Source organism: Macrobrachium rosenbergii, chromosome 42 (assembly GCF_040412425.1).
Source record: "Macrobrachium rosenbergii isolate ZJJX-2024 chromosome 42, ASM4041242v1, whole genome shotgun sequence".
Lineage (NCBI taxonomy): Eukaryota > Metazoa > Arthropoda > Malacostraca > Decapoda > Palaemonidae > Macrobrachium > Macrobrachium rosenbergii.
Window position 1 is genome coordinate 15561884 of NC_089782.1, and position 22901 is coordinate 15584784.

General features: G+C 43.6%; 1 protein-coding gene across 2 annotated transcripts in view; it reads left to right on the plus strand.

Annotated features, from left to right (window-relative positions):
• The window catches only part of LOC136827975 (uncharacterized), a 57083-nt gene that overhangs the window by 20610 nt on the left and 13572 nt on the right, over nucleotides 1-22901 (plus strand). For both annotated transcript variants that reach the window (XM_067085555.1, XM_067085556.1), the window contains exons 3-4: nucleotides 15890-17260; nucleotides 20110-20875. In XM_067085555.1, coding sequence (XP_066941656.1) covers nucleotides 15890-17260; nucleotides 20110-20875 — 2137 coding nt within the window. The remainder of the gene's footprint in view (nucleotides 1-15889; nucleotides 17261-20109; nucleotides 20876-22901) is intronic.

The window sequence follows — 22901 nt, forward strand, 5'->3', positions numbered from 1 at the left end:
TTAAACAAACAAATATCTTTCCCTCATCTTCTGTAAGAAGCTCGAAGGCAGCAAGCTGTCAAACATGTTGATTTAACATGACAAGAAGGGGGAGTGTTGCTGATTAGGGGGTTAAAGGTTTCTTATGTGATTCTCTCTCTCTCTCTCTCTCTCTCTCTCTCTCTCTCTCTCTCTCTCTCTCTCTCTCTCTCTCTCTCTCTCTGTGTCCCGAAATAATTCATAAAAAACTTCACTTTCTTAAGTACGGACAACTGTTATCTTTCTCTCTCTCTCTCTCTCACAAAGTTAGGGGTACTGCGTTGTCCCTTGCATTTTAGAAGAACTTGTCAGTTCAATAGATACTGCGAGCAGTTTGTACAGTAGTCGTGCGAGACCACATTTACCTCGTTTTACTTCAGGACATTACCCACAAGTCCTTGGACACATTTTTCTTGGGTTCTGTGGTGGCAGCCCAACCATTTTATTAGCTCATCCGGCTCCTTTTAGGGGACAGGTGGCATCTCATCTAAGTTGAACAGTAAGCAAGAGAGAATGTGTGTGATTCTCCCTTTTCTCTTTACCTTTCTCTCTCATACGGCAGAGAGGCAGGTAGTGAGCTGTCATGTGCTGGACGAACAAGTTTTGCAGGTGAGTACATGACAGGGGCACCCTGTCCATCTTTTTGTAGGTTGATTGCATGCATGTCCTCCCCTCTCGTTAGACAATGGGAGAGAGGGATAGACAATGAAAAAACCTGTTGGTTTTATTAGCAGGTTTTATTGTCTCCTTCACTTTTGGATTCCTCCAAGCCTTCATCAAACATAATGAAGCAAGCTCATTACTGTACACCCAGAAGTCTATCAGTGTCAATATTGCATATCCAACAAGCTAGATGTGCTGGATTCCTACCTCAGCTCTTCCAGACCAGGAAGGTATTCCTGCGTGGTACAGTAGAACCAACAGGTCAGTCCAGGGATTCCCCAGACCCCTCCCACCAATGGGTAATTCTCCTATGTAAAGAACGAAGGTTTGTGTTTGTGTAGGAACAAATAGTAAATTTTTAAATCAATTTGTATTTTTCTAACATACAAACCTGAAGTTCCTTACATTCATGTCCCACCCCAGCCACCCCTCATTCTGGCAAAGTGGAGTGCAGTACTGTACAGTACAATGTGGGGCGGGGCTTCCCCCGTATCCATCTATAGTTAACGATCTTGTCTGAAAGTTAAATGGCTAATCCAGCTCACATCCACAGTCTAAATCCTATGTAAAGAACTTTATGTTTGTATATTAGGAAAAATACACATTATTTTAAAATTTACTGTTTTTGGAGATAGGTGCTTCATATGTTGGCTGTGGGAATGCAGTTGAAACAGAATTAAATATGGAGGTTTAAAATAATACATACATTACAGTAATACCCCAAACTTGAGCAATTTGAGTTGCGCGAATTCACAGACACGCGAACATTTGCAAATACAGTACTGGAACCCTGCAAAAGTGTTTGTTTAATTTTTTATGTCTTAATGTTGTAAATTAAATAACATTAAATACTGAAAGTAATAATTTCTCTCTCTCTCTCTCTCTCTCTCTCTCTCTCTCTCTCTCTCTCTCTCTCTCTCTCTCTCATTTACTGAGATGAGAGAATTTTTATGGTACATGTATATGTTTATTTGTTTTGCATGATAAATAAATTTTTTACCTAATAATAAATACTAATTTTCAAATAATAAGATTGATAAGATTAAATAATAATAATAATAATAATAATAATAATAATGATAATAATAATAATAATATAACTGTAATGAAAAAATTTGTGTCATTATTTTTAAACAAACAAATATTTTTCCTCATTTTTATAAGAAGCTCTAAGGCAAAAAGCTGTCAGACATGTCACTTTAACATGACAAGAGGGGGTTGCTGATTAGTGGTCAAGGTGATTAAGTCTCTCTCTCTCTCTCTCTCTCAACTGTATCTCTCTCTCTCTCTCTCTCTGTAATAATTCATAAATAATTTAACTTGATATTTCAAGTAAGGACAATATCTCTCTCTCTCTTTCTCTCTCTCTCTCTCTCTCTCTCTCTCTCTCTCTCTCTCTCTAATAAAATTCATAAATAATTTAACTTGATATTTCAAGTAATGACAATGGGGGAGATTCTCTCTCTCTCTCTCTCTAAGTAAACTCTCTCTCTCTCTCTTCTCTCTCTCTCTCTCTCTCTCTCTCTCTCTCTCTCTTTCTGTAACAATTGATAAATAATTTCACTGTCTTAAGTAAGGACAACCCTTATCTCTCTCTCTCTCTCTCTCTCTCTCTCTCTCTCTCTCTCTCTCTCCGTAATAATTCATAAATAATTTAACTTGATATTTCAAGTAATGACAATCTCTCTCCTCTCTCTCTCTCTCTCTCTCTCTCTCTCTCTCTCTCTCTCTCTCTCTCTCTCTCTCTCTCTCGTTCATAGTTAGTGCTCACACATTTTTACAACTTATTATTTATCTGTACGTCTTTACCTGTATAGTAGATAGTTTAAATTGATCTAATTTTACCTGTACTGTCTACAAAGTGAAAATGCTCTAGTGTGGCAAATACGTTCTAAAACATAGAGACATAATAACTAAGAGTTGTATTAGTCAAAATAAAAACACTGTTTGTTCATGTAAAAGCATTTCAAAACAAAGAGAAAGAGACGTAGAACAAAGACGTTATTAGAAAGAGGTTGAGAAGACTTCTAAAAATAGATTGGTTGGAAGGGGAGAGAGACAGAAATTCTCTTCCACCTCTCTATTTTTATGTCAACCATTTATTTATTTTTTTTAAGGGTAATGTATTAAGCTAGCTTTTAAATGAAATTACAGTAACTTTAATTTCATTTAAAAGTTAATTTAATAATTTGGGAGCATGATTAGGGTCATATTTAGTGTTTAAACTTTAGAAATAAGCATTTATTAGCATTTTTAGAGACCGTGCCAAACTTACGCGAAAATTCACCTTGCACGAGGGGTTCTGGAACCTAACCTCGCGTAAGTTTTGGGTATGACTGTATTTAGTATGCCTGAGAGCATTGTACTGTATTTACAATTTCTTGGCCATTACTCAATAAGTACATATTAGAAATATGGTTTCATATAAATAACTTACCAAGTAATTATTTAGCTAGCATTTCAAACTTGCATGGCAGTCTTTTAAAAATTTGTGGTAGTTAAGTTGAGTATACCTTAGTTTAAACAGACCACTGAGCTGGTTAACAGCTCTCCTAGGGCTGGCCCGAAGGATTAGATTTATTTTACGTGGCTAAGATCCAATTGGTTACCTAGCAACGGGACCTACAGCTTATTGTGGAATCTGAACTACATTATAAAGAGAAATGATTTTCTGTCACCAGAAATAAATTTCTCTAATTCTTCATTGGCCGGTCGGAGAATCGAATGCGGGCCCAGCAGAGTGCTAGCTGAGAACGATACCCACCTTCCCAATGAGGAACTATGCTTCTACTGTTTTTGTGTAGGTGGCAGGCTCTGCTCACTATCGGAGTACGCAGGGAAAACAACCGGGAGGTAAGCTCAATTTTGTTTCTGCCGGCTCATCGTACACATTGGTGCCATTGCAGCAGCTTTTTCATGGTTTTCAGTGTCTTTTGATGAAGTACAATTGCTTTGCTGTGGTAGCCAACAAGTTTTTGTCAGCTTATTGGCTTTTTTGGATTAGTTAACTAGTTTTATAGCAGAACTATGTCTGACTCTAGCACTTTACATTAGGAATTACTTTCAGTGAAGCTGGAAATGGCCGTTGAACTTTTGAGCAAGGTGGTTAGGCAGTTAACTGCCATCCGGGAGGTGGGAGTCCCGCCTGCCCGGATGTAAACAGTCCAGTTTGCCTTTCAGCCTAGGTATCAGATTGAGGGATGACATGAGATGGGCATGAAATGTAATGTAAAGGACCTCAGGTTTGTTTAGTTAGGAAAAATACAATTTACTTTAAAAAACCATAATTTGTTCCAACACGATATACAAACTGTTGGTTCTTTACATCAGGAAGACTCACTGGCTGGAGGAAGGAATCTGAGTGAGTCTCTCTGAAATGACTGGAGTTCGCTACACCTTGTGTTCCCTTCCTGACCGATAGAGCAAGGAAGGGAAAACTACCTCTGACAAAATGATCAGGTTTTAAGGAACACAAGATCAATTGTTAGACTTCTGGGTCCCTTTGCATGAGTGAGGAAATGTCAGTGCAAGCAAAGTAGGCTAGGATGAACCTTGATAGTCGGTGACATTAAGGCAAATATAAACATTTGGTTTATTTTATCGTCGAGGTCTCCTTCCTCCCCTTGCTAGAGGAAGGAGCAGTTATGTTTCTATGTCCTGAAAGGAAATAGAACAGAAGCTTGAGTTGTATGCTTAACTACATCGAACGCCAGATCCAGCATGTAACAGCATGTCTGCTCCCTCCCCTTAGGAAGAGAGCCAAGATGATGAGAAGGAAGAGAGGCCAGACACTCCACATTCATTCTCCCATCCACAACCATACATCATAGGTGAGATGCAACCTGTCCTGTTAGAAGAGCCGGGTAAGCTACACAACTTGTTGATCAGCCACCATAGGACCCAAGGAAAAAGTGTCCAAGGACTTGTTGGCAATATCCTTAAGGTAGAAGGAAGTGAAGGTGGTCTGTTGGGACCACACCCCAGCCTTCAGTACCTGTGGAACTGACAGGTACTTCTGGAATGCGAGGGACGGACCAATGCTACGGACTTCGAGAGCTCTCAGGCGAGCTTACCGATGTCGTCTTCTCCAACAGCAGAGTACGCTCTCCTTATCGTCTCACGAAGCCAGAAAGAAATCATGTTCTTGGACACTTCTTTCTTGGTCTAGATGGTGAGTTCTCTTCAGGTAGCGCCACAGAGCTCTAACAGGACACAGTAGCATGTCATCTGGATCATTACCTATGAAGTCCTCTAGGGAGGGGATCATGAAGGACTGGAACCGACATCAGGGACCGATGGGTTCTGAGTCTGCTACGAAGTCTAGGACGAAATCAAGTGTAACCGATCCCCATCCCCTCGAGTGTTTAACATTAAAGGAAAGTTCGTGAAGTTCTCCAACTCTCTTCGCTGGGCAAGACCTCTCGAAGCTTCTCATCAGTAGAGATATCTTGAAGGATGAGGAGATATCTACCCCTTTCAGCTGCAAGACTAGGACGAGTGCGGCCCGATAGCCTTTTACTGCTGAAACAGAGAGAAGCTTCTCTCAGCGAAGAAAGATGAGGAAGTCCGTGACCTGCTGAACAGTAGCTCCAACTGGAGAGATACCCCGTCCACGACACCAACCACAGAAGATATACCACTTTCCCTGGTATACCGCTGCAGAGGACTGTCTGAGGTATCCAGCCATCTCCGTAGCTGTGCGATGCGAAAAGCCTCTCGCTTGCAGGAGATGGTGGATAACTGCTGGCCATGAAGACACAGGGACTGCACTGCCAGATGATACTGCTTGATGTGGGGTTGACACAGCAGGTTGGGCCAGGGGGTTGGGATCTCTCTTGGCGCCTCGGAAAGGAGAGCTAGCAGGTCGAGATACCAAATGCCCTGAGGCCATTTGGGAGCCACCAGAATCATCCTGAGATTCGGGGTGACCTTCACTTGGCTGATCACCCTGCGAATCAGACAGAATCCTGTGAATCAGACAGAACGGAGGAAAGGTGTAGACGTCAAAATTGTCCTGTGGATGTTGGAACTCGCCCTCCGCAGCGGCCCATGGGTCGGTACGACTTAGCAGAAGACCTGAAGTTTTTTGTTGTGCCAGGTGGTGAACAGATTGATGACTGGATGCCCCCACAGGTTGAACAACCTTTCCGCGACATCCGGGTGGAGGGACCACTCCGTCCTGATCACCTGATTCTGGCGGCTGAGCTTGTCTGCCACTACATTCCTCTTGCCTGGAATGTACCTGGCTGACAGCTCTAGCAAGTGAGCCAGCACCCACTTGTGCACCTACATTGTCAACTGGTGAAGCGGGAGGGACACTAGACTCCCCTGCTTGTTGATGTATGCTGCTACCGTGGTGTCGATGCATCTGAGAACAGAAGCATGTCCGGAGGGGGAGTGGGCAGACATCTCTGATTAAAAGGTTCCCGTCATCCATGTACCAGTCTAGGTCCTCTCTAACCTCCTCGGAAAGAGTAATGAGAAAGGACTGGGGGTCTCGAGACTGGGATCAGAACTCCAGTCTCCACTGCAGAACCCGAAGGTGAAGATGCCCATGAGGGAGCTTCTCCAATAACGACAGGTGACCGATGACGACCTGCCATTGCCGAGCTGGCTGTTCTTCTCGAGACAGAAAAAACTGTGCTGCCTTCCTGAACCTGTTAATACGAGAGTCCGAGGGGAAGACTTACGCTGCTACCATGTCTATCAGCATGCCCAGGTACTTTATCCTCTGCTTGGGGTTGAGATCCGACTTCTTGAGATTTATCACAATCCCAAGATCGCGGCAAAACTCGAGAGCTGATCCCTGTCCTATAGCAACTGTAAGCCAGGACCAGCCAATGGTCGAGAGCCCGAAACAGAGTGCCTGAATTGGAAGACTGTCTCCCCGAGGATAAAGTGAAGGTACTTGCGAAAGGATGGATGAATGGGTATTTGAAAATACTCATCCTTCAAGTACACCGTAAGCATGAAGTCGTTCTCCCTGATGGAGGCAAGTACAGATCGCACCATCTCCATCGTGAACCGGGTCTGGCGAACGAAACGGTTCAGGGGAGAGAGGTTTATGACTGGTCTCCAAACCCCGAGGCTTTCTCTATGAGAAAGATTCAGCTGTAAAAGCCTGGGGACCGATCCGACACGAATTCTACAGCACCCTTGCTCAGCATGGCCTGCACTTCTTGCGATGTCCTTCGGAGATCCAGGAATGTAGGTACGCAGATGGACCAGTGTGACGGTGAGGGGTGGCCAGGACTCAAAGGGTAGTAGATATCCCTCCTGAAGGACATCCACTATCCAGGTCTCGGCTCCATATCACTGCCGTGTTGCCCAATGGCTCGATAGGCACCCCTCCACCTTTGTCAGCAGTTGGGGGGAACACCGCCCCTAGCGTTTCCTCTTCTTCTTCTGCCCCTTGCTCCCTTTACTAGACTGGAAAGTGGGCTGAAAGGGGCATGATTGTCCACCCTTTCTGGAGGAAGAAGGCTGGTTGTTCCCATGGGATCCCTTCAAAGTCTGGGACTTCTTAGGGGCCAAGGAAGTGCTAGCCTGTCCCTAAGGCCGGGACACAGTGGAGTGCAAAGACCCCGAGGTCTTAGCCATTGATTGGTGGACAAAGCGGTCACTGTCTTTGGCCTGATGCTTATCCACTGTAGCATCTACCAACTCCTTAGGGAAGAGAGAGGCAAAACCCAGCAACGGTCCATTCTGTAGGGTCACTGCCAACTGGCGTCCCACAGACCTGGTAAAGCGAGAAAGAACAGCGTCTCTTTGCTTAAGAACCAGGTTGGCCCACGGGTTTGCTGTCTGGTAAGCGAGGAAGGAGATGGCTGTACCTCCAGACTGGCACAGTCTCCTGAAAGTGAAGTCCTCCCCAGGTATGATAGCGCCCGAGGAGGCAGCCACTTTGGATTCTGTGAACAACCATAGATCCAACCAGGAGACTGCCTGGAGAGCCGCCATTGCGGTGGCTTCCAGGGTTGCTGCTGCTTGCTGCTAAAGGGAGATACCTTCCTCAGTAAGCTGCTGCAGCAAGAGACCCGGGCCTAGATGGACCAGGCCTGGGTCAACCTGTTTAGGCAGCAATGCCCCTTTCGAGGGCATGTAGAATCACTTCTGTTGAGGCAGAGGAGGGGGAAGCAACTTGTCTGAGCAGTTTGAACGAAGCAAATTGTTTTGTCCAGACACAAGGCTATTCACTTGGTCAAGAACCCCCTTGGCAAGTGTGGACCACGGTAGCCCCACCAAAACCTTGGGTTCCTTCTTCGGAGCCAGAAGGATTCGAGGCGCAAGGGATGATCCACAGACGAGGCTGCAGTCCCTTCCCCGAGGTCATTGTGCTGACGAATCGGCGCAATGACCTCTGCAAAAGTCCTCTGTGTCTCGGGGGTGTCCGTGGCCTTGGGAAGAGGACCCTCAAGTCCTTCCAGGGCGCGGTCCTCCCGATCTACTCTCCCAGCAGGAGGGAGAACCTCGGCAGACCCCTGGGATCCTTCCTGCATTATGCAGGCTCACGATATGGTCGATCCGAGAACCGAGCCAGGAGTGTAAGCCTTTGTAGTCGAACTCCAGGGAGATTACTAACCAGAGCTCCTCCTGTCCAGCTCGCACTTCGTAGGGGAAGCCCAGGAGGTTGAGGGGACAGGCGAGGAGGATCGGGTACCCCCACTGGTCCTGCTGGCGGAACCAGCAGGAGCAGCAGGCCAAGAGCAGTCACCAACCCGTGGTGATAACGACAACTTGGGTCGAGGAGAACCCTTTCGCCTCAGCGAAGCATTATACTGAGGGGAGCGGCGCAGTTTATGCGAGTCAAGACGGGCGCTCAACTCCAATGAGCCAGGCTGGCCATGCAAACGTGACCAGGGACTGGTGGAGTCGAGCGTGCGGCTGGCTGGCAAGAACTTGCACTGTCCTCTAGATGGGCCCCAGTCTTCTTCGACGCCGGAACCTTGTGAGAAGGCTGAGCAGGGGACCTCTTCTCCATCTTGCCAGGTATTCAGACTCGAGAGGCCAAAGCACCTTCCTGAGAACCTTGCTTGGCACTCGAGGGAGTGCCAGTAGGAAGAGCTGAGACAGCTGCATCTCCGGGCTCTTTCTCTTGTCCTGTGCCTGTGTCGGTACGGAGAGATGTCTCTCTAGTACCAGTCCAGGGTGCCTGAGTCTCCTTAGAGACCCAGGTACTCGGTGCGGCTCGCGACGAGCGTCCAACACAGTGCCAGCCTTAGCAGCAAACTTTTTCGGCACAGCAGCAGGTGTGCAAACTGAGGTCTGCATGCCCTCAGCTCCTGAAACAAATGATCCGGGGTCAAAGATTCAGTTGTCTGGCCCAAGGGTCGGGAAGAGCCGACGAGACATTCCTCTGCATTCCCTGTGAAAGAAGGCAGTCCTTAGAAATCCTAGGGTGGGACTTCTTGGGGGTGTAAGAAACAGCCTTCTTCTTCCTCGACCCCTCGACCAAGAAGCCTCAGAAGAAGACGTGGAAGAGGTAGCAGACGACAACGATGATGAAGACGAAGGTGGTGAAGACATCGACACCATGCGAGACCTATTCTTCGACTTCTTCATCTTCAGGATGGCAGTCAGATCCCCCATCCAGGAGGGAGCAGCAGAAGATGCAGGAGCAGCCAGGGGGGCCAGGGAAGCAGGAGTAACCCGGGCAGCAGAGATGTAAAAAATCTAGCCAGTGGTGACCGGGGCAGGCGGAGCAGCGCGGGAGCCAGGGAAGCCAAGAGGTGGGACCGGAGCAGGGCACGAGCAGAGGTCAGCAACAGTAGGAGCAGGAACCGTGATATAGGGCACTGATGAAGTTACCATACTGGAGGGACATGGCAGGGATAGTGGGGCCAAGAAGCCAGGCAGCAGTGGCACAGTGCGATGAGTGGCAGGTGCGGCTGTTACCTGGGTACCCAGGTGCGAGGCGACAGTCACCGGCATTTTAGCAAAGGAAGTCATGGTAACTGTAGACTTACTGGCAGTAGCTGCGGCACAGGTGACCAATGGGGCGCCAGACAGATGGGACAGCAGGCCCTCCAATGATGGGACACCAGGTAGACCCCGGGTGATGCCAGGCAGAAGTAAGGTCTGGAGCCTGCCCACTGAGAGAAGTCTCTACTGCCAAACCTGCAGACAAGGTCAGGTCAATGAAGGGAGCCTCTACTTGCTCCAGGGGAAAAAATTCTCCCAAGGAGCAAGGAGAGGCCCCTGAGAGGATGTCCTGATCCTCTGCTCCCTCATGGCCTTCAACATCCGATGAAGTGAATGAAGAATACGAAGGGGAATCCTCATCGGAAGGAGAGGCAGCAAGAAGGGAAAGCTTGCTGAGAGGAAGAAACAATCCTGATGGGTCAACCACCAAGGGAGTCATTGGGGGCGTATAACCCTCAGATGACACCTTGGTGGGCTTCCTTTGGCACTGTCTCCTCCCCTCAAACTTCACCCACTGCTTGGCAGACCAGGAACAACGCTCAGAACACGGTGAAGTACATGAACACACGCCCCCTGCAAGAAGGGCAAAGGGTGTGTGGGTCCATGTCAGTATCAGATCGAAAGCTATTCCACTCTTACCGCTCACCCCAGGGCACACACGAGATGGTCGCTTAGCCTAGAAACTACCCCTAAATGTAGATTAGTAGCTAGTCCTGCTCTTCCTTCTACTCCTATTCCCACTTTTTCTCTTAATACTGGCCCTCCTACGATTCATCCACCTATTCCTGTGCCTGGCTCCCTTGCTTCAGACCCTAATACCATTGCCAGTCTTGAATCTAGGTTCGATAAGAAGATAGGTCTTGTAGTAGTACAGTGGCAGAATTGGGAGCATCACTGAAAGTGATTATGGACAAAATGTTCACTGAAAAAGTGATGAGTGACAGTGTAGTGCAAGTGGATGAAGTGGCTACCCGTCCTGTTGGTTCTCCTAGATGAAGATCCCTGTCATCCTCCCTTGAACCAGGGAGAAACCATTCCGGAAGTCCAAGGGAGGCTAATGGGGTTTGCCCACGGATAGTCGTCCCCTCATTTGAGCCTGTTACACGATCCCAGGTGTTTCACAGACAGCTGTTGGAAAGGCGTCTCTTTGGAGGTGCCTCAGTTGTCTTCCAGTTCTGACAATTCCAGCGTGGACAAGAGGTGTCGGAAACGATACCTAGATTCTTCACATTTGCTTAAGTGCCCTTCAGCTGATGTGGGTTTGCCGTTTGGCTCCACTCCCACTTAAGCAGTATAGGAAGGCCAGTACCAGTCCACAGCCTTCTTGTAGTTATGCAGTAGACACTTCCGTCCGTCCTGGTATGGGACACTCCAGAGGCCTTCTCACCAGAGCGCCCTCATCTGGCTCCCAAGCGCCCAGCACCCACTCATAGGTGCCGAACGTCAGTGACCAAACTTCTGGCTCATCTTCTTGAGCGCACGGCACCACTTTCTGAGCACCCAGCATCAGCTCCCGAGCACCCAGCGCCAGCTCCCAAGCGCCCAGGCCAACTCTTCAGTATCCGACACCCGCCTCTGAGCGTCAAGCGCCCGCTCCCAGACGTGTTTCTCCTGTTCAGTCTTCTCAGAGACCACGGTCTCTGTTGCCTTCAGATCCAGATGAACTGTTGTTGTCTCCTATTAAGTGACGGTTAGCTGAAATCATGAGCTTGTTGAAGAAAGCTCCCCCCACTTCCAAGACTTCCTGTAATGCTATCCTGTCCCCAGTCTCCTCAGAAGAAGAATATTGTAGGTCGATCAAGAACCTGTTCCTCCTTCCTATGCAGCTCTTCTATAGTACTGTATCTCTTGTTGAATTTCCCCACTTTTTTTTGCCCCAGCTGCTCCATTTTTACCTACCTCGGCCTTTTTGATGAGTGGTCAACCTGACGACAGAACTAGACTCCCCAAGATGGTACTTTCTTCGTCCTCCAAGAATTCTCTCAAGGAGATGGGAGATTGGCTTTCAGCTAAAAGGGAGCAAGGAAAAGCATCTTTTTCCTTTTCTCCTTCTCGCCTTATTCGTAGGAGGTATTTATTGTACATCACTGGGGAAGCTCCTTCTTTGGGAGTCACTGCCTCCTCCCAAGGGGACTTCTCTGGCCTCTTCAACTCTTCCCGATGTTCTGCGTTCTCATTAGCGAAGATAATGTTTTTGTAGGCGGAACTAGATTACCTTGTTAAGGATCTTTTCAAGGTTTTTGAAGTTTTTAGCTTTCTTTACTGGAGAGTGGGAGCACTGGCTAAGAAAATTGAGGACTTCCAGGAATTATCAGGAGACATCACCTCAAACTGGCTGGGAGTCTTGTTATGTGCAGATAAGGCCATTAGAGATGGCTCTCTAGAGCTTTCGACTCTTTTCACCTTGGGAGTACTTAAGAAGAGAGAGCTCTGGTGCACCTTTACTACTAAGGGAGTCACACAGACACAGAAATCAGCCCTGTTATTTTCACCTCTAGACCAACATCACCTCTTCCCTTAGGACACAGTTAAGGAAATTGCATCTGACCTTCAGAAAAAATCAATGCAAACTCTTTTGGCTCAATCCTCCAAGCATCCCAAGGATTCTCCTGCCTTTGCACCCCAGATGGCCTCTCCCCTCCAGCAGCAGCCCTCTCATGGAGGTAGACCCAGATCTCAGTTTAGGACCCATTCCATTGTACTTTTCATGGCCAGGTCCATTAAGAAGGGCTCAGCTAAGAGTGCCTAAACAGTGAAAACGAAGTCCTTCATGTGCCGGTAGGAGTCAGATTCCTGGAGTCTTGGGAAAGTGACTGATCGTAGGAGTAGAGCCGTGGATCATCAAGGTTCTGAAGGAGGCCTACGCCATCCCGTTTCCTGGAGAGCCCACCATTAGTCACTTCTCCCATAGTATTGTTGGCTTTCTCGAGAGGCTCAGAGAAGCATTCAGCCCTTTTGGAGGAAGTGTCCTCCCTCCTCCAAAAGAAGGCCTTAGAGAAAGTCAGCAACACCATCACATAGGGCTTTTACAACCATCTCTTCATGGTTCCAAAAACATTGGGGGCCTGGAGACCTATCCTAGATGTAAGCACCCTCAATGATTTTTTCAGGAAGACAAAATTCAAGATGGAGATGAACCATTCAGTCCTTTCATCCATTCACCAGGGCGAGTGGATGATAACATTAGACATGCAGGACGCATACTTCCACATTCCAATCCATCCATACTACAGGAAGTATCCAATCCATCCAGACTACAGGAAGTATCTAAGGTTCGTCTTTCAGGACAAAGCATATCAGTTTCAGGCCGTTTGCTTCGGCCTTTTGACGGTCCCTCAAATGTTCACTCAAGTCCTTGCTCCTCTCTCAAAATGGCTCCAATTGATAGGGATCAATGTAAGTCTGTATCTGGACGACTGGCTGCTTTGATACCCGTCAAAGGAAAAGTGCTTGAAGGACTTGCACAAGGTTTTGCTTCTTACCAAGAAACTGGACCTTCTTATCAATCTATAGAAGTCTCAGTTGGCTCCGTCCCAAGAGATCCTCTATTTGGGGTTGACTCTCAACTCTCTGACTTTTCAGGCTTTTCCTGGAGATCAAAGTGGACCTGCAATGGTGGCTGTCCGAAGAAAGACTGTCAGAAGGGAAGTCCCTTCAACCTCTGAGCCCTGACCTAGACTTTTATTCAGATGCCTCAGACTTAGGCTGGGGAGCTCTACTGGGGAGTCAGGAAGTATTCGGCACATGGACCCCAGAGCAACAAAGTCTACATATAAATGTCAGAGAACTGAACGCAGTTCATCCAGGCCTTCAGTGTTTCTCGATCATGGTCTGCAGCAAGACGGTAGTCCATGTGGACAATACCACTGCCTCAGCATATATCCAGGAACAAGGTGGCACTCATTCCTTTTCTCTCTGCCAGGCAGCAAGAGATCTACTCCTGTGGGCAGATCAAAAGCAAGTGACTCTGGTCACCCAGTTTATCCAGGGGAAATTAAATGTTTTGGCGGACAAGCTGAGCCATCGGAAGCAGGTCCTTCCCACTGAATGGACCTTGGATCCCCTGGTCTGTCTAGATCTTTGGAAACTGTGGGGCAAGCCAACTTTAGACCTGTTTTCCACCTCCAAGAACCATCGTCTTCCTCTCTTTTGTTCTCCAGCCACAGATCCTCTTGCATGGGCAACAGACACTATGCTGCAAGACTGGTCCAATCTGGATCTATACGCTTTTCCTCCCTTCAGCATGATCAGGGGGGTGATAAACAAATTCCCATCACAACACCACTATGATCCTTATAGCCCTGTTTTGGCCCCTGAAGGAGTGGTTCCTAGGTCTTCTTCAGTTGTAGGTTTTCCAAGACTCCCTCCCCAAAAACTGTCTTTACTCAAACAACCCCACTTCAGAAGACACCACCAAGGGTTGTCAGCTGTTGCCCTGACAGGCTTCAGACTGTCTGCAAGCTTGTCAGAGCAAAAGGTTTTTCAAAGGGAGCTGCAGAGGCTATTGCACGATGAAGAAGAACTTCTAGCCTTGTCTACCAGACCGAGTGGGCAGTTTTCCGTCGATGATGCCACAACCACAGTGTCTCTTTTTCTGAGACATCTGTAACATAGATTGCTGATTTCCTCCTATGTCTGAGGAATTCTAGGAATTTGTCTTCCTCCTCCATTAAAGGGTATCGAGCTATTCTTAGCTCAGTTTTTAAACATAGAGGCCTGGATCTTTCGTCAAACTCGGATAGCAAATGACCTGGTCAGGTCCTTTGATACTTCAAAACACAGGAAGGACAATCTGGTCTCTTGGAACCTGGATGTAGTCTTGAAGTGGCTGACAGGTCCTTCTTTTGAACACCTTCATTCCGCTTCTCTGAGGGACCTCACTCATAACACACTCTTCCTCTTTGCCTTAGCTATTGCGAAACACATTATTGAAATTCAAGCCATCAATAAAAGGGTATGTTTTCCCCAGGGGATGAAGTTTGCTCCTTTACCTTAGGTTTTTTGGTCAAGAATGAGGACCCATCCAAGCCCTGGCCTTGTTTTTTCACCATTAAGAATTTAATGGACATCTTTGGCTCCAAGGAAGAAGAGAGAGTACTCTGTCTGGTCATAGCTGTGAGGTACTATCTGAGTAGGACAGAGAAGATCAGAGGTCCATCCAGTAACCTTTGGTGTTCGGTTAAGAACTCTTCTCGCCCTCTGTCTAAGAACGCCTTGTCGTTCTTCCTGAGGGACTTGATTTCAGAGGCACATTCATGTATTCAGGAAGACATGTTGCCAACTTTTAAAGTGAAAGCTCATGAAGTCAGAGCAGTATCTACCTCTTTGGCTTTCAGGCACAACATGTCCCTAACTTCCATTCTTCAGTCCACTTACTGGAAGTGCAGGTCTATTTTTGCATCGCACTGTTTAAAAGAGGAGGAAACAGTGATTGATAATTGCAGTACCTTGGGACTTATCGGTGTCTGGCATGGTGCTGGGTGAGGATTCATAGGAAGCACTCTTTTTCTCCTACTTTTGCCTTGGTGTAAGATTTTTTAGTTTTTGGAGAGCCTGGGGGTACAATGTTCCTGGAGAACCCTCCTATCTTAGTGGATGGGTTGTGGTGTCTTCAGAGTAGGTGATAGCATTGTCTGGTTGTTTTTAAATTTGGTACTGCAGCCAGGGCAAGGGCACTTTCAAATGCTTTGCTAGCCATCAGGCCTATCCTCCGCTGCAAAGCTCCCACCTAAGTAGAGGCGACCCATGGCTCAACTGCCACGCCACTACAGGTTAAGATGAACACCAACCAGAGGCAGTATTCACCTGCAGTTGCTCTCTTACCAGGTAGGAAAACAACAAGCATTGTATCAATGCTGGCAATATTTTCTATTTCAAAGTCATTACCATGCTTTAATGTTTTGGAGTAGAATATGTCCATATATCCCACCTTCATTCAGTGTGGGATTCAGCTATGTAATTACCTGGTAAGTTACTTATATGAAAATTAAGTTTCATATATACTTAGCAAGTAATTACAGAATTGGAGCCAACCCTCCCCCCTCTTATGGACATAAGGGCACAAACAAAATTGAGCTTACCTGTCGGTTGTTTTCCCTGGGTGCTCTGATAGTGGGCAAAGCCTGCCACCTTCACAAAAACAGTAGAAGCACTACTGCGAATTTTTAAAAGGCTGCTGCATGAGTAGAAACATTAGCTATGTAATTACTTGGTAAGTTCATATGAAACTTAATTTTATTATGAAAATGTCATTTTTTAAATGTAAATGTATTTTTTCCTGTTTCAGAATCTCAGTTTGCATCACTTTCTTGTAGCACAGCTCAAGACAAAAGCATAGCAGCAGATGTAACACAAATCACTGCTCCCATCTTCAGCCCAGTAGCTCCATTAGTATCACTGCCGTGCACAGAAGAAAACAGTCCTTCAAAAACACTCCCAACACAGACAAAAGGTTTCCAGTCCGTTTCTGTGATTAGTCCAAGTAAAAAATTAAACTCCATTACATACTCAACAGCCAAACGCCATAGTTCCATAGGAGGATCATTCCCAATAGTGCAACCAAGAGTTGTAAATGGACAGGGCATGCTGAAGCACAGTGGTTTTAGGGGAAAGAATAATGGACAAGAGTTTTACTCATTGTCTTCAACACTGTCAAAATTCACATCTGGGGATGTTGACTGTAATATCAATAATGAGGATCCCTTGGTCAGTTTGAAAGTTGGATGTAAACCTACATCTTCAGCATATCCACTGCCTCTGATTCCTAGATCACAAGAATCTCAGAAAGGACTCTCTCATCAGATGCTTGGGGAGGGCTCTTTAGCCTTGGATTCTGGAAACCAAGAAGGTAAAGATCAAACATCTATCCCTGTATCACTGGAATGCAAGCCACATCCTCTTCAGGCAGGCAAGAATTGTATTCATATCTATGAAAGTAATAATGAAGATATTCCTTTCGGACAGCTCATATTAGAAGATAACTTAATGGATGTTTTGTGCATTGAAATCTCTAGTGATGGGAAGATCGTTGAGTCTATGTTGTCAGATATTTGCAGTGTTAGGGCTGTTCCAAAGACTTTAACAAATGGCATGTGTGTTGATGCAAAAGCACAGGTGAAAGAGGAAGAAAAAATAAGCACTAGAGGATTGAAAGATTATGATAAAACTAATCAGGAAGTGAAAAAAAGTTCAAAAAGTTCTTGTCAACCACATAATAGTGTAGAAAATGACCAACTTTTGACAGCCAAAAGTTGTATGGAACTGGGAAGCAATTTTGTTGTTGAAGAAAGTGTTGGGAATGAAGAATCTGAAAATGTGGAAAGAAATGTCATTAGCAGCAGACATAATGTAATTGACCATCAGGTGGAGAGTAACAAAGTTACTGAGGAGAAAATTGTTGTCAAATTTAGAGCAAGAGACTGCCCAAAAGATATACTGTTAGAGGATTCCAAAGAAGGTAGATATGCAAATTTGGCTGAAGGAGAGGGACCAGGTTTAACGATGCGCACTGACTGTGAACCGGGTTTGGTTAGTGATGAAGGAATGGATCTCATGAACTTGTATGGTGGTGAAGTGACTGATATGACTTATGCCTCTGCACCTGGGCTGTACACCTTAATTCTAAATGCTGACAACTCCTTCACTTTAATTGCAGGAGGTAAGTTTAGGTCTTTTGGTATCTATGGTATATAAATTCATTTCTGTTGGGAAATTGAATGAAAAGGTATTTTCTTAATTTCATTACTTTTTTCCTTTGACATTCATAACCTGTATATGTTATTTTATTACTATAGCAGAGTCCACCGCTTTTTGCAGCTAAGCCCTGCCCACTGAATGCCAGTGGTTAGCTAGCTCTCGAGGGGGAATGACGTCACACTAGTTAACAGTCCAAATGATTACCAATACAGATTTGACTCCGTTCGATCATGTTGAGCTTTGTGCATGAATGATGACACCACAGATTTGAGTTCCCGGAGTTGTGAAGTATGCAGTTGATATCTCCGTTAAAGGATATATTAAGTTATACCGGTATATCATTAGGAAGATCTTAGATCATTTAGTCTGGGCATCTTTTTTTTTTTTTTTATCATGCAGAGCCTAAATACACAAGTATCTTGCTTTTTTTTTCTTTTAAATTGGTGTTGGCCTACATAAGCGATCCCACATAGACCACATTAATTGAATTGAAGCATAGACTTATGCAGCCATGTCATATGTTAATATCATTGAAAAGATTAGGCCTACATGTCAGTTTCTTATATTTTGAGGCAATGGCAGGTCATAGGACTGCACATCAAATTCTTATACAGTATTTTGATGCAATGACAGGTCATAGACCTAGACGTCAATTTCTTATGTATTGAGGCAATGACAGGTCATAGGACCACACAGTAAATTCTTATAGTTTGAGAGAATGACAGAGCATGGGCCTACACGTCAATTTCTTCGCAAATAGTTTTCTTCCCCTATCTGTTGGAAATAGAGTAACTTTTAATTAATAAAGTAGTTTGAACTTCACGATACCTTGATAGAAAATGTATAATATAAAGTGGAATGCTCACATTTAAGCAAGTGCACATGCACATACATGCATGGATGGCCATAGTAACTGTAACGCCACTTATACCACAAAGACTAAAAGTAAAACTTATGGGCATGCAACCGATGGCACACACAGATCAATCATAGGACTGTCTCAACCGTACACACAACTATCAAACTGCTCTCGGTGAACTATATTGAAAATACATTTACAAAAGGGATAATCAATTATATTACTGTGATAGTAAATATAAGGCTTCTGTAGCATTTCTGTGAAAATGAAGGCTATGGTAGGAAAGCATCATAAGATACTTAACGAAATAAGAAAAAAATAAATGATAGCTGAAAAAGTTATGTATGAGATGATCCAAACCAGTCTGTCAAAAGGATACATAAGAGTCAGTAAGCTCTCTCTCTCTCTCTCTCTCTCTCTCTCTCTCTCTCTCTCTCTCTCTCTCTCTCTCTCTCTCTCTCTCTCTCTCTCTCTCTCTCTCTTTGTTGATAGGAGAATATTCTAGCGTAGACTATATTCATAAAGATCTCAATTACTTTTATATTAAAACAAATGACTAAATTCCAATTAACAAGAGCAGTTAGATAATTCTTTACATCAGTATTTTATGAATAGGTCTATGGTTATTCTGCAATGTTAGGTCACCATATGAAAAGTTTTCGAAAACACAAAACTACAAGCACCATAACAATAAAAACAAAAAGAAGAATAACCACAATAAAACGGCTGAGTATAAGATAAGCCTAACACCGTAAGCTGTGTAAACCGACAAAAAGACATAGGACAATATAGGTCTACGTCCATTTTTATGATCCTGTTATTTCGAAAGGAGATAATGTCCTTAAGAAAATTCTCAGCAAATTATATCCAATATGACTCGTATAGCTTATCATACTGTAACCTTAAGTTAAACATAGGCATATTGTGGTTTTGTAGAGTGCAGTCACTGCTTGTCATCCCTCAGAATGTGTAAACGATTGCAATGAAATCGATTTTATGACTGTTAAAATGTAGTAAAATTTCCTGAATTCAATATGAAATACCAGTCTGCATAGCTCTGAGAAAGTCTTTGTGTTCAAGTTTAGAATGGCAAAGACGCTTGACAATATAAGACGGCAATTATCATTGTCCGGTGATTCGAGTGCACTGATTCGAACGCAGACAATCCCTGTGTCATGTGTCACCTCTGTATTCAGGTGAACTTCATTTACGAAACACAACACTGCAGCATCACACAACACTCCTGACTTCGTTCATATTTTCCTTTTTTTTTACCATCTTTATTGAGATGTGTACTGTATTACAATTTTATTTCAGGGGACAATATAATGTTTCCTTTTGATAATCTGCAGAACATATTTTTGTTCGGTACAACAACCATTGCAATATTAGTGAAGATGAAAAGAACCACAGATTAACCAACTTTTCCAAACTATTGCCAACCAATCAGCTTCAAGGGATGGTCATGACGTAAGCAGTGGGCGGGGCTTAACTGCTTAAAGCGGTGGACTTTGCTATAGATATCCATTCAAAATTGCCATAGTATTAGATTTACTAAAAAGGAGCTTTTGGAATAATGGTGTTAAAAGCACATTCTATGTAAGGGGGTAATATTAAGGAAAATACAGTGGATGGTTGGTACCAATAGGTTTTGGAAAGATGTAACACACAGAAGGAATAATACCTGAAGTCACAGGCTTCAGGTAATATTCTTGGACTTGGATTGCATTACAATGCAACAGATAATCTTCGCTGATAAAGTTTAGAATATTCATTGTGGCATAATCTTTTGAAGACATGAATAACAGATTATTTTTAATTAGTGTCTTCTAGAAATGAGACAAATGAAGAGCTATAAAAAATAAAAGTCATCCATTGTATGTCAAGTGATATTCATATGAATATTTATTCATGTTTTATATATGATAAATTTTAACTTTTCAATAATGCAGGTTGTCAGGGATCTGCAAATGGACAGAGCAGTCGCATCTATGTTTGCCACCACTGCAAGAAGTTTGCCTCTTCACAGTTAGAGATATTAAACCACATATCACACACCCATCCTGAGGATCTGGTTGATGTAAATCGTTGCATTGCAGAGTTTAGCTCGTTATCGAACTCAGAGAGTGATGTTAATGCCAGTGATACCGGTCAGATAATATTGTCTAGTGACACCTCAACTGGTGGCAAGTTGAATTCAGAGGAACTGGATGATAAATGCATCCTGGAAATGGACGAAAATCACCCAAACCAAGATCTTTTATCAAAATATGAGCCAAAAAGAGTGACTAGAAAGAAAGTGGGTCGACCTCGGAAAGAGGATCGGTTGGCTGTGGATGAGGATTGTAGTTTTCGTTCAGGTGAAGCCCGAAGTTTTACAAAGGATGGTGATAATATTATTTGTATGAACTGTCAGAAATCATTTCCAAAACACAGACAGTTTGACAAGCACAAATGTCACATTTGGAAGGAAAATCTTCATACAGCAGAGGTGAATGACAAACTTTCTTTGCCGGGTGTTGAAGGTGGGACAGGAGAATATTGCATTTTTGATGAAAATTTAGAGAATTTTAGTTCTTCTTTCTTAGAATATGACTTGGGAGAAGAGTGGAAAGCCAGTAAACGATACAAACCAAAAGTGAAGATTAAGAGTAGGGATGTTGAGCGCATAAAACGAGGGAGACCTCCTAAGGTGGATGTTATGGATAAAAAGCCCATGTAAGTACTGTACTTAAAAAGAATCTGTGTTAACTAAGATGTAATTTAGTATTATTTGTAGTGGAATAACAAAGATGTAGTTTAGTATTGTTTGTAGTGGAATAACCAAGATGTACTGTAGTTTAGCACTGTTTGCACTGGAATGACCAAGATGTAATTTAGTATTGTTTAGTGGAATCTTGTCACCCATGCCTTGGAAAGCTTTTATTTTAAATATGCTTTGTTGAAATTTGAGTGATTAGAATTTTATAAATTGTTACCAAGAAATTGCTGCAAATCTCTATTTACACATTTTAAATTTTTAGATTGCTGCCCTTACATTAAGTTTGTAAAAACTGCATGTTTATTTATTTCAAGCATATTCTCAAGAAGTCTCCTGCAATACAAGTGCTCAGATTTTTTAGCTTCATTCATATACTGTAGGGTCTTCCAGTTGTATATAGAGATTGATTAACTTATTCAGTACTGTACTGTATTTTCTTTTACTTTTGTGGGTCACATATTTACATGGATGGTAAGAATGGTTGAACTGAAAGTCTGAAGCCTGTGTATAAGTTATGATAAAATGTGTGTTGTGGTTAACAAAGGGGGTACAGTAAACCCCCAGTATTCGCGGGCGATGCATACTGCACCCCTCCCCCCACGAATAGCTAAAATCCATGAATACTTAAAACCCCTCTAAAATCACTTGGAACTTTTGATAGATCAAACACAAAAAAAACCTAAAAAAGCTTATACCTGAGTATTTTAATAGTTTTATCACAAAAAGTGCATTTAGTCATGAAAATATGAAAATTCAGTAATTAGTGAATATTTCTCAGTGAAAAATACGGTGAATGGGCGAATTTTCCACGAATAATGTGTATATATGTTCCGTATAGAAATCTGTGAATAGGTGAGTCCGCGAATCATGAGAACGTGAATACAGGGAGTTTACGGTATTGTGAAAATCCATGTAAAAAGCTCCACTTCACATTGGCATGTGGTGGTAAATAGGAATCTTTTGTATGAGACTTGAGGAAATTCTTTTATTGAAGTCAGATTAAGCAGTGGCTATTAAAATTGGCTATCTCATGTAAGTTGGGTGTACTGCACAAATGTGTTCACTCCTGTAAATCTCTCATAAAGCTGGAAGTGTGAGTGGAGGAGAATGAATGAATGGATAACTCCATCAAGCATTACTGATCTTGGTGTATGTGTGCAAGTTATTCCATGTTAACATGCCTTTCCTTTCACCTCCCTTCCTTTCTTCCCCAACACTACAGCCCTCTCTGCCTCTGTCTCAGGGTACTTTAGTCTGGGTGCTTTCTTGCCAGTCATTTATTTTGCAACAGTGTACAGTATGGTACTGTAAATCACACTTCACAATACATTATTTGGTTTATGGGATGTGACCCATAATTTCAACCAAAAGTGGATAAACAATCGTAAACAAAGGTCTTGGAAAGAAACTTTGTCAGATCCTTCAACATTTTGTATTTGTCCATTATTTAGATAAGATACTCTAATTATATACAATATGCACACTATAAGGACAAATGTTTAGGTTAATCCCTGTAAGAGTTAAGAATTTGAACTGAGCATTCAGGCTGAACAGTTCAGTAATAATGCTGCATGGAGATTTATAAGATATTCTATTGCTCTTTAGCTGTAGATCCCCATAAGTTCACGCTTAGGGTTATGGGCCACCAGTTAGTGGTGGACTTTCCTAATTATGTAGATGAGAGAAGGCATCATATTTCAGGTTCTGTAGAAGAGGTCTTAAATTATGACATTTATGTCAATATTGCCATAGGGTTTTGTAAAAGATATTAACAGCTTATGTGGTATTTAACCATATTTATTTGTCAATAGATTATCAGTAGTTGTTTTATCATTGTTTTACTACTGTATTAAACCATTCTCATCATGATACTGAATAGTGCAATGGTTTTAATGCCAGGTCATCAGACCAAACTTCATATATCAAATTAAACTAAATCACTGAATATATTCATGGGAGAACTTTGTTTTTTGTTATCTTTAA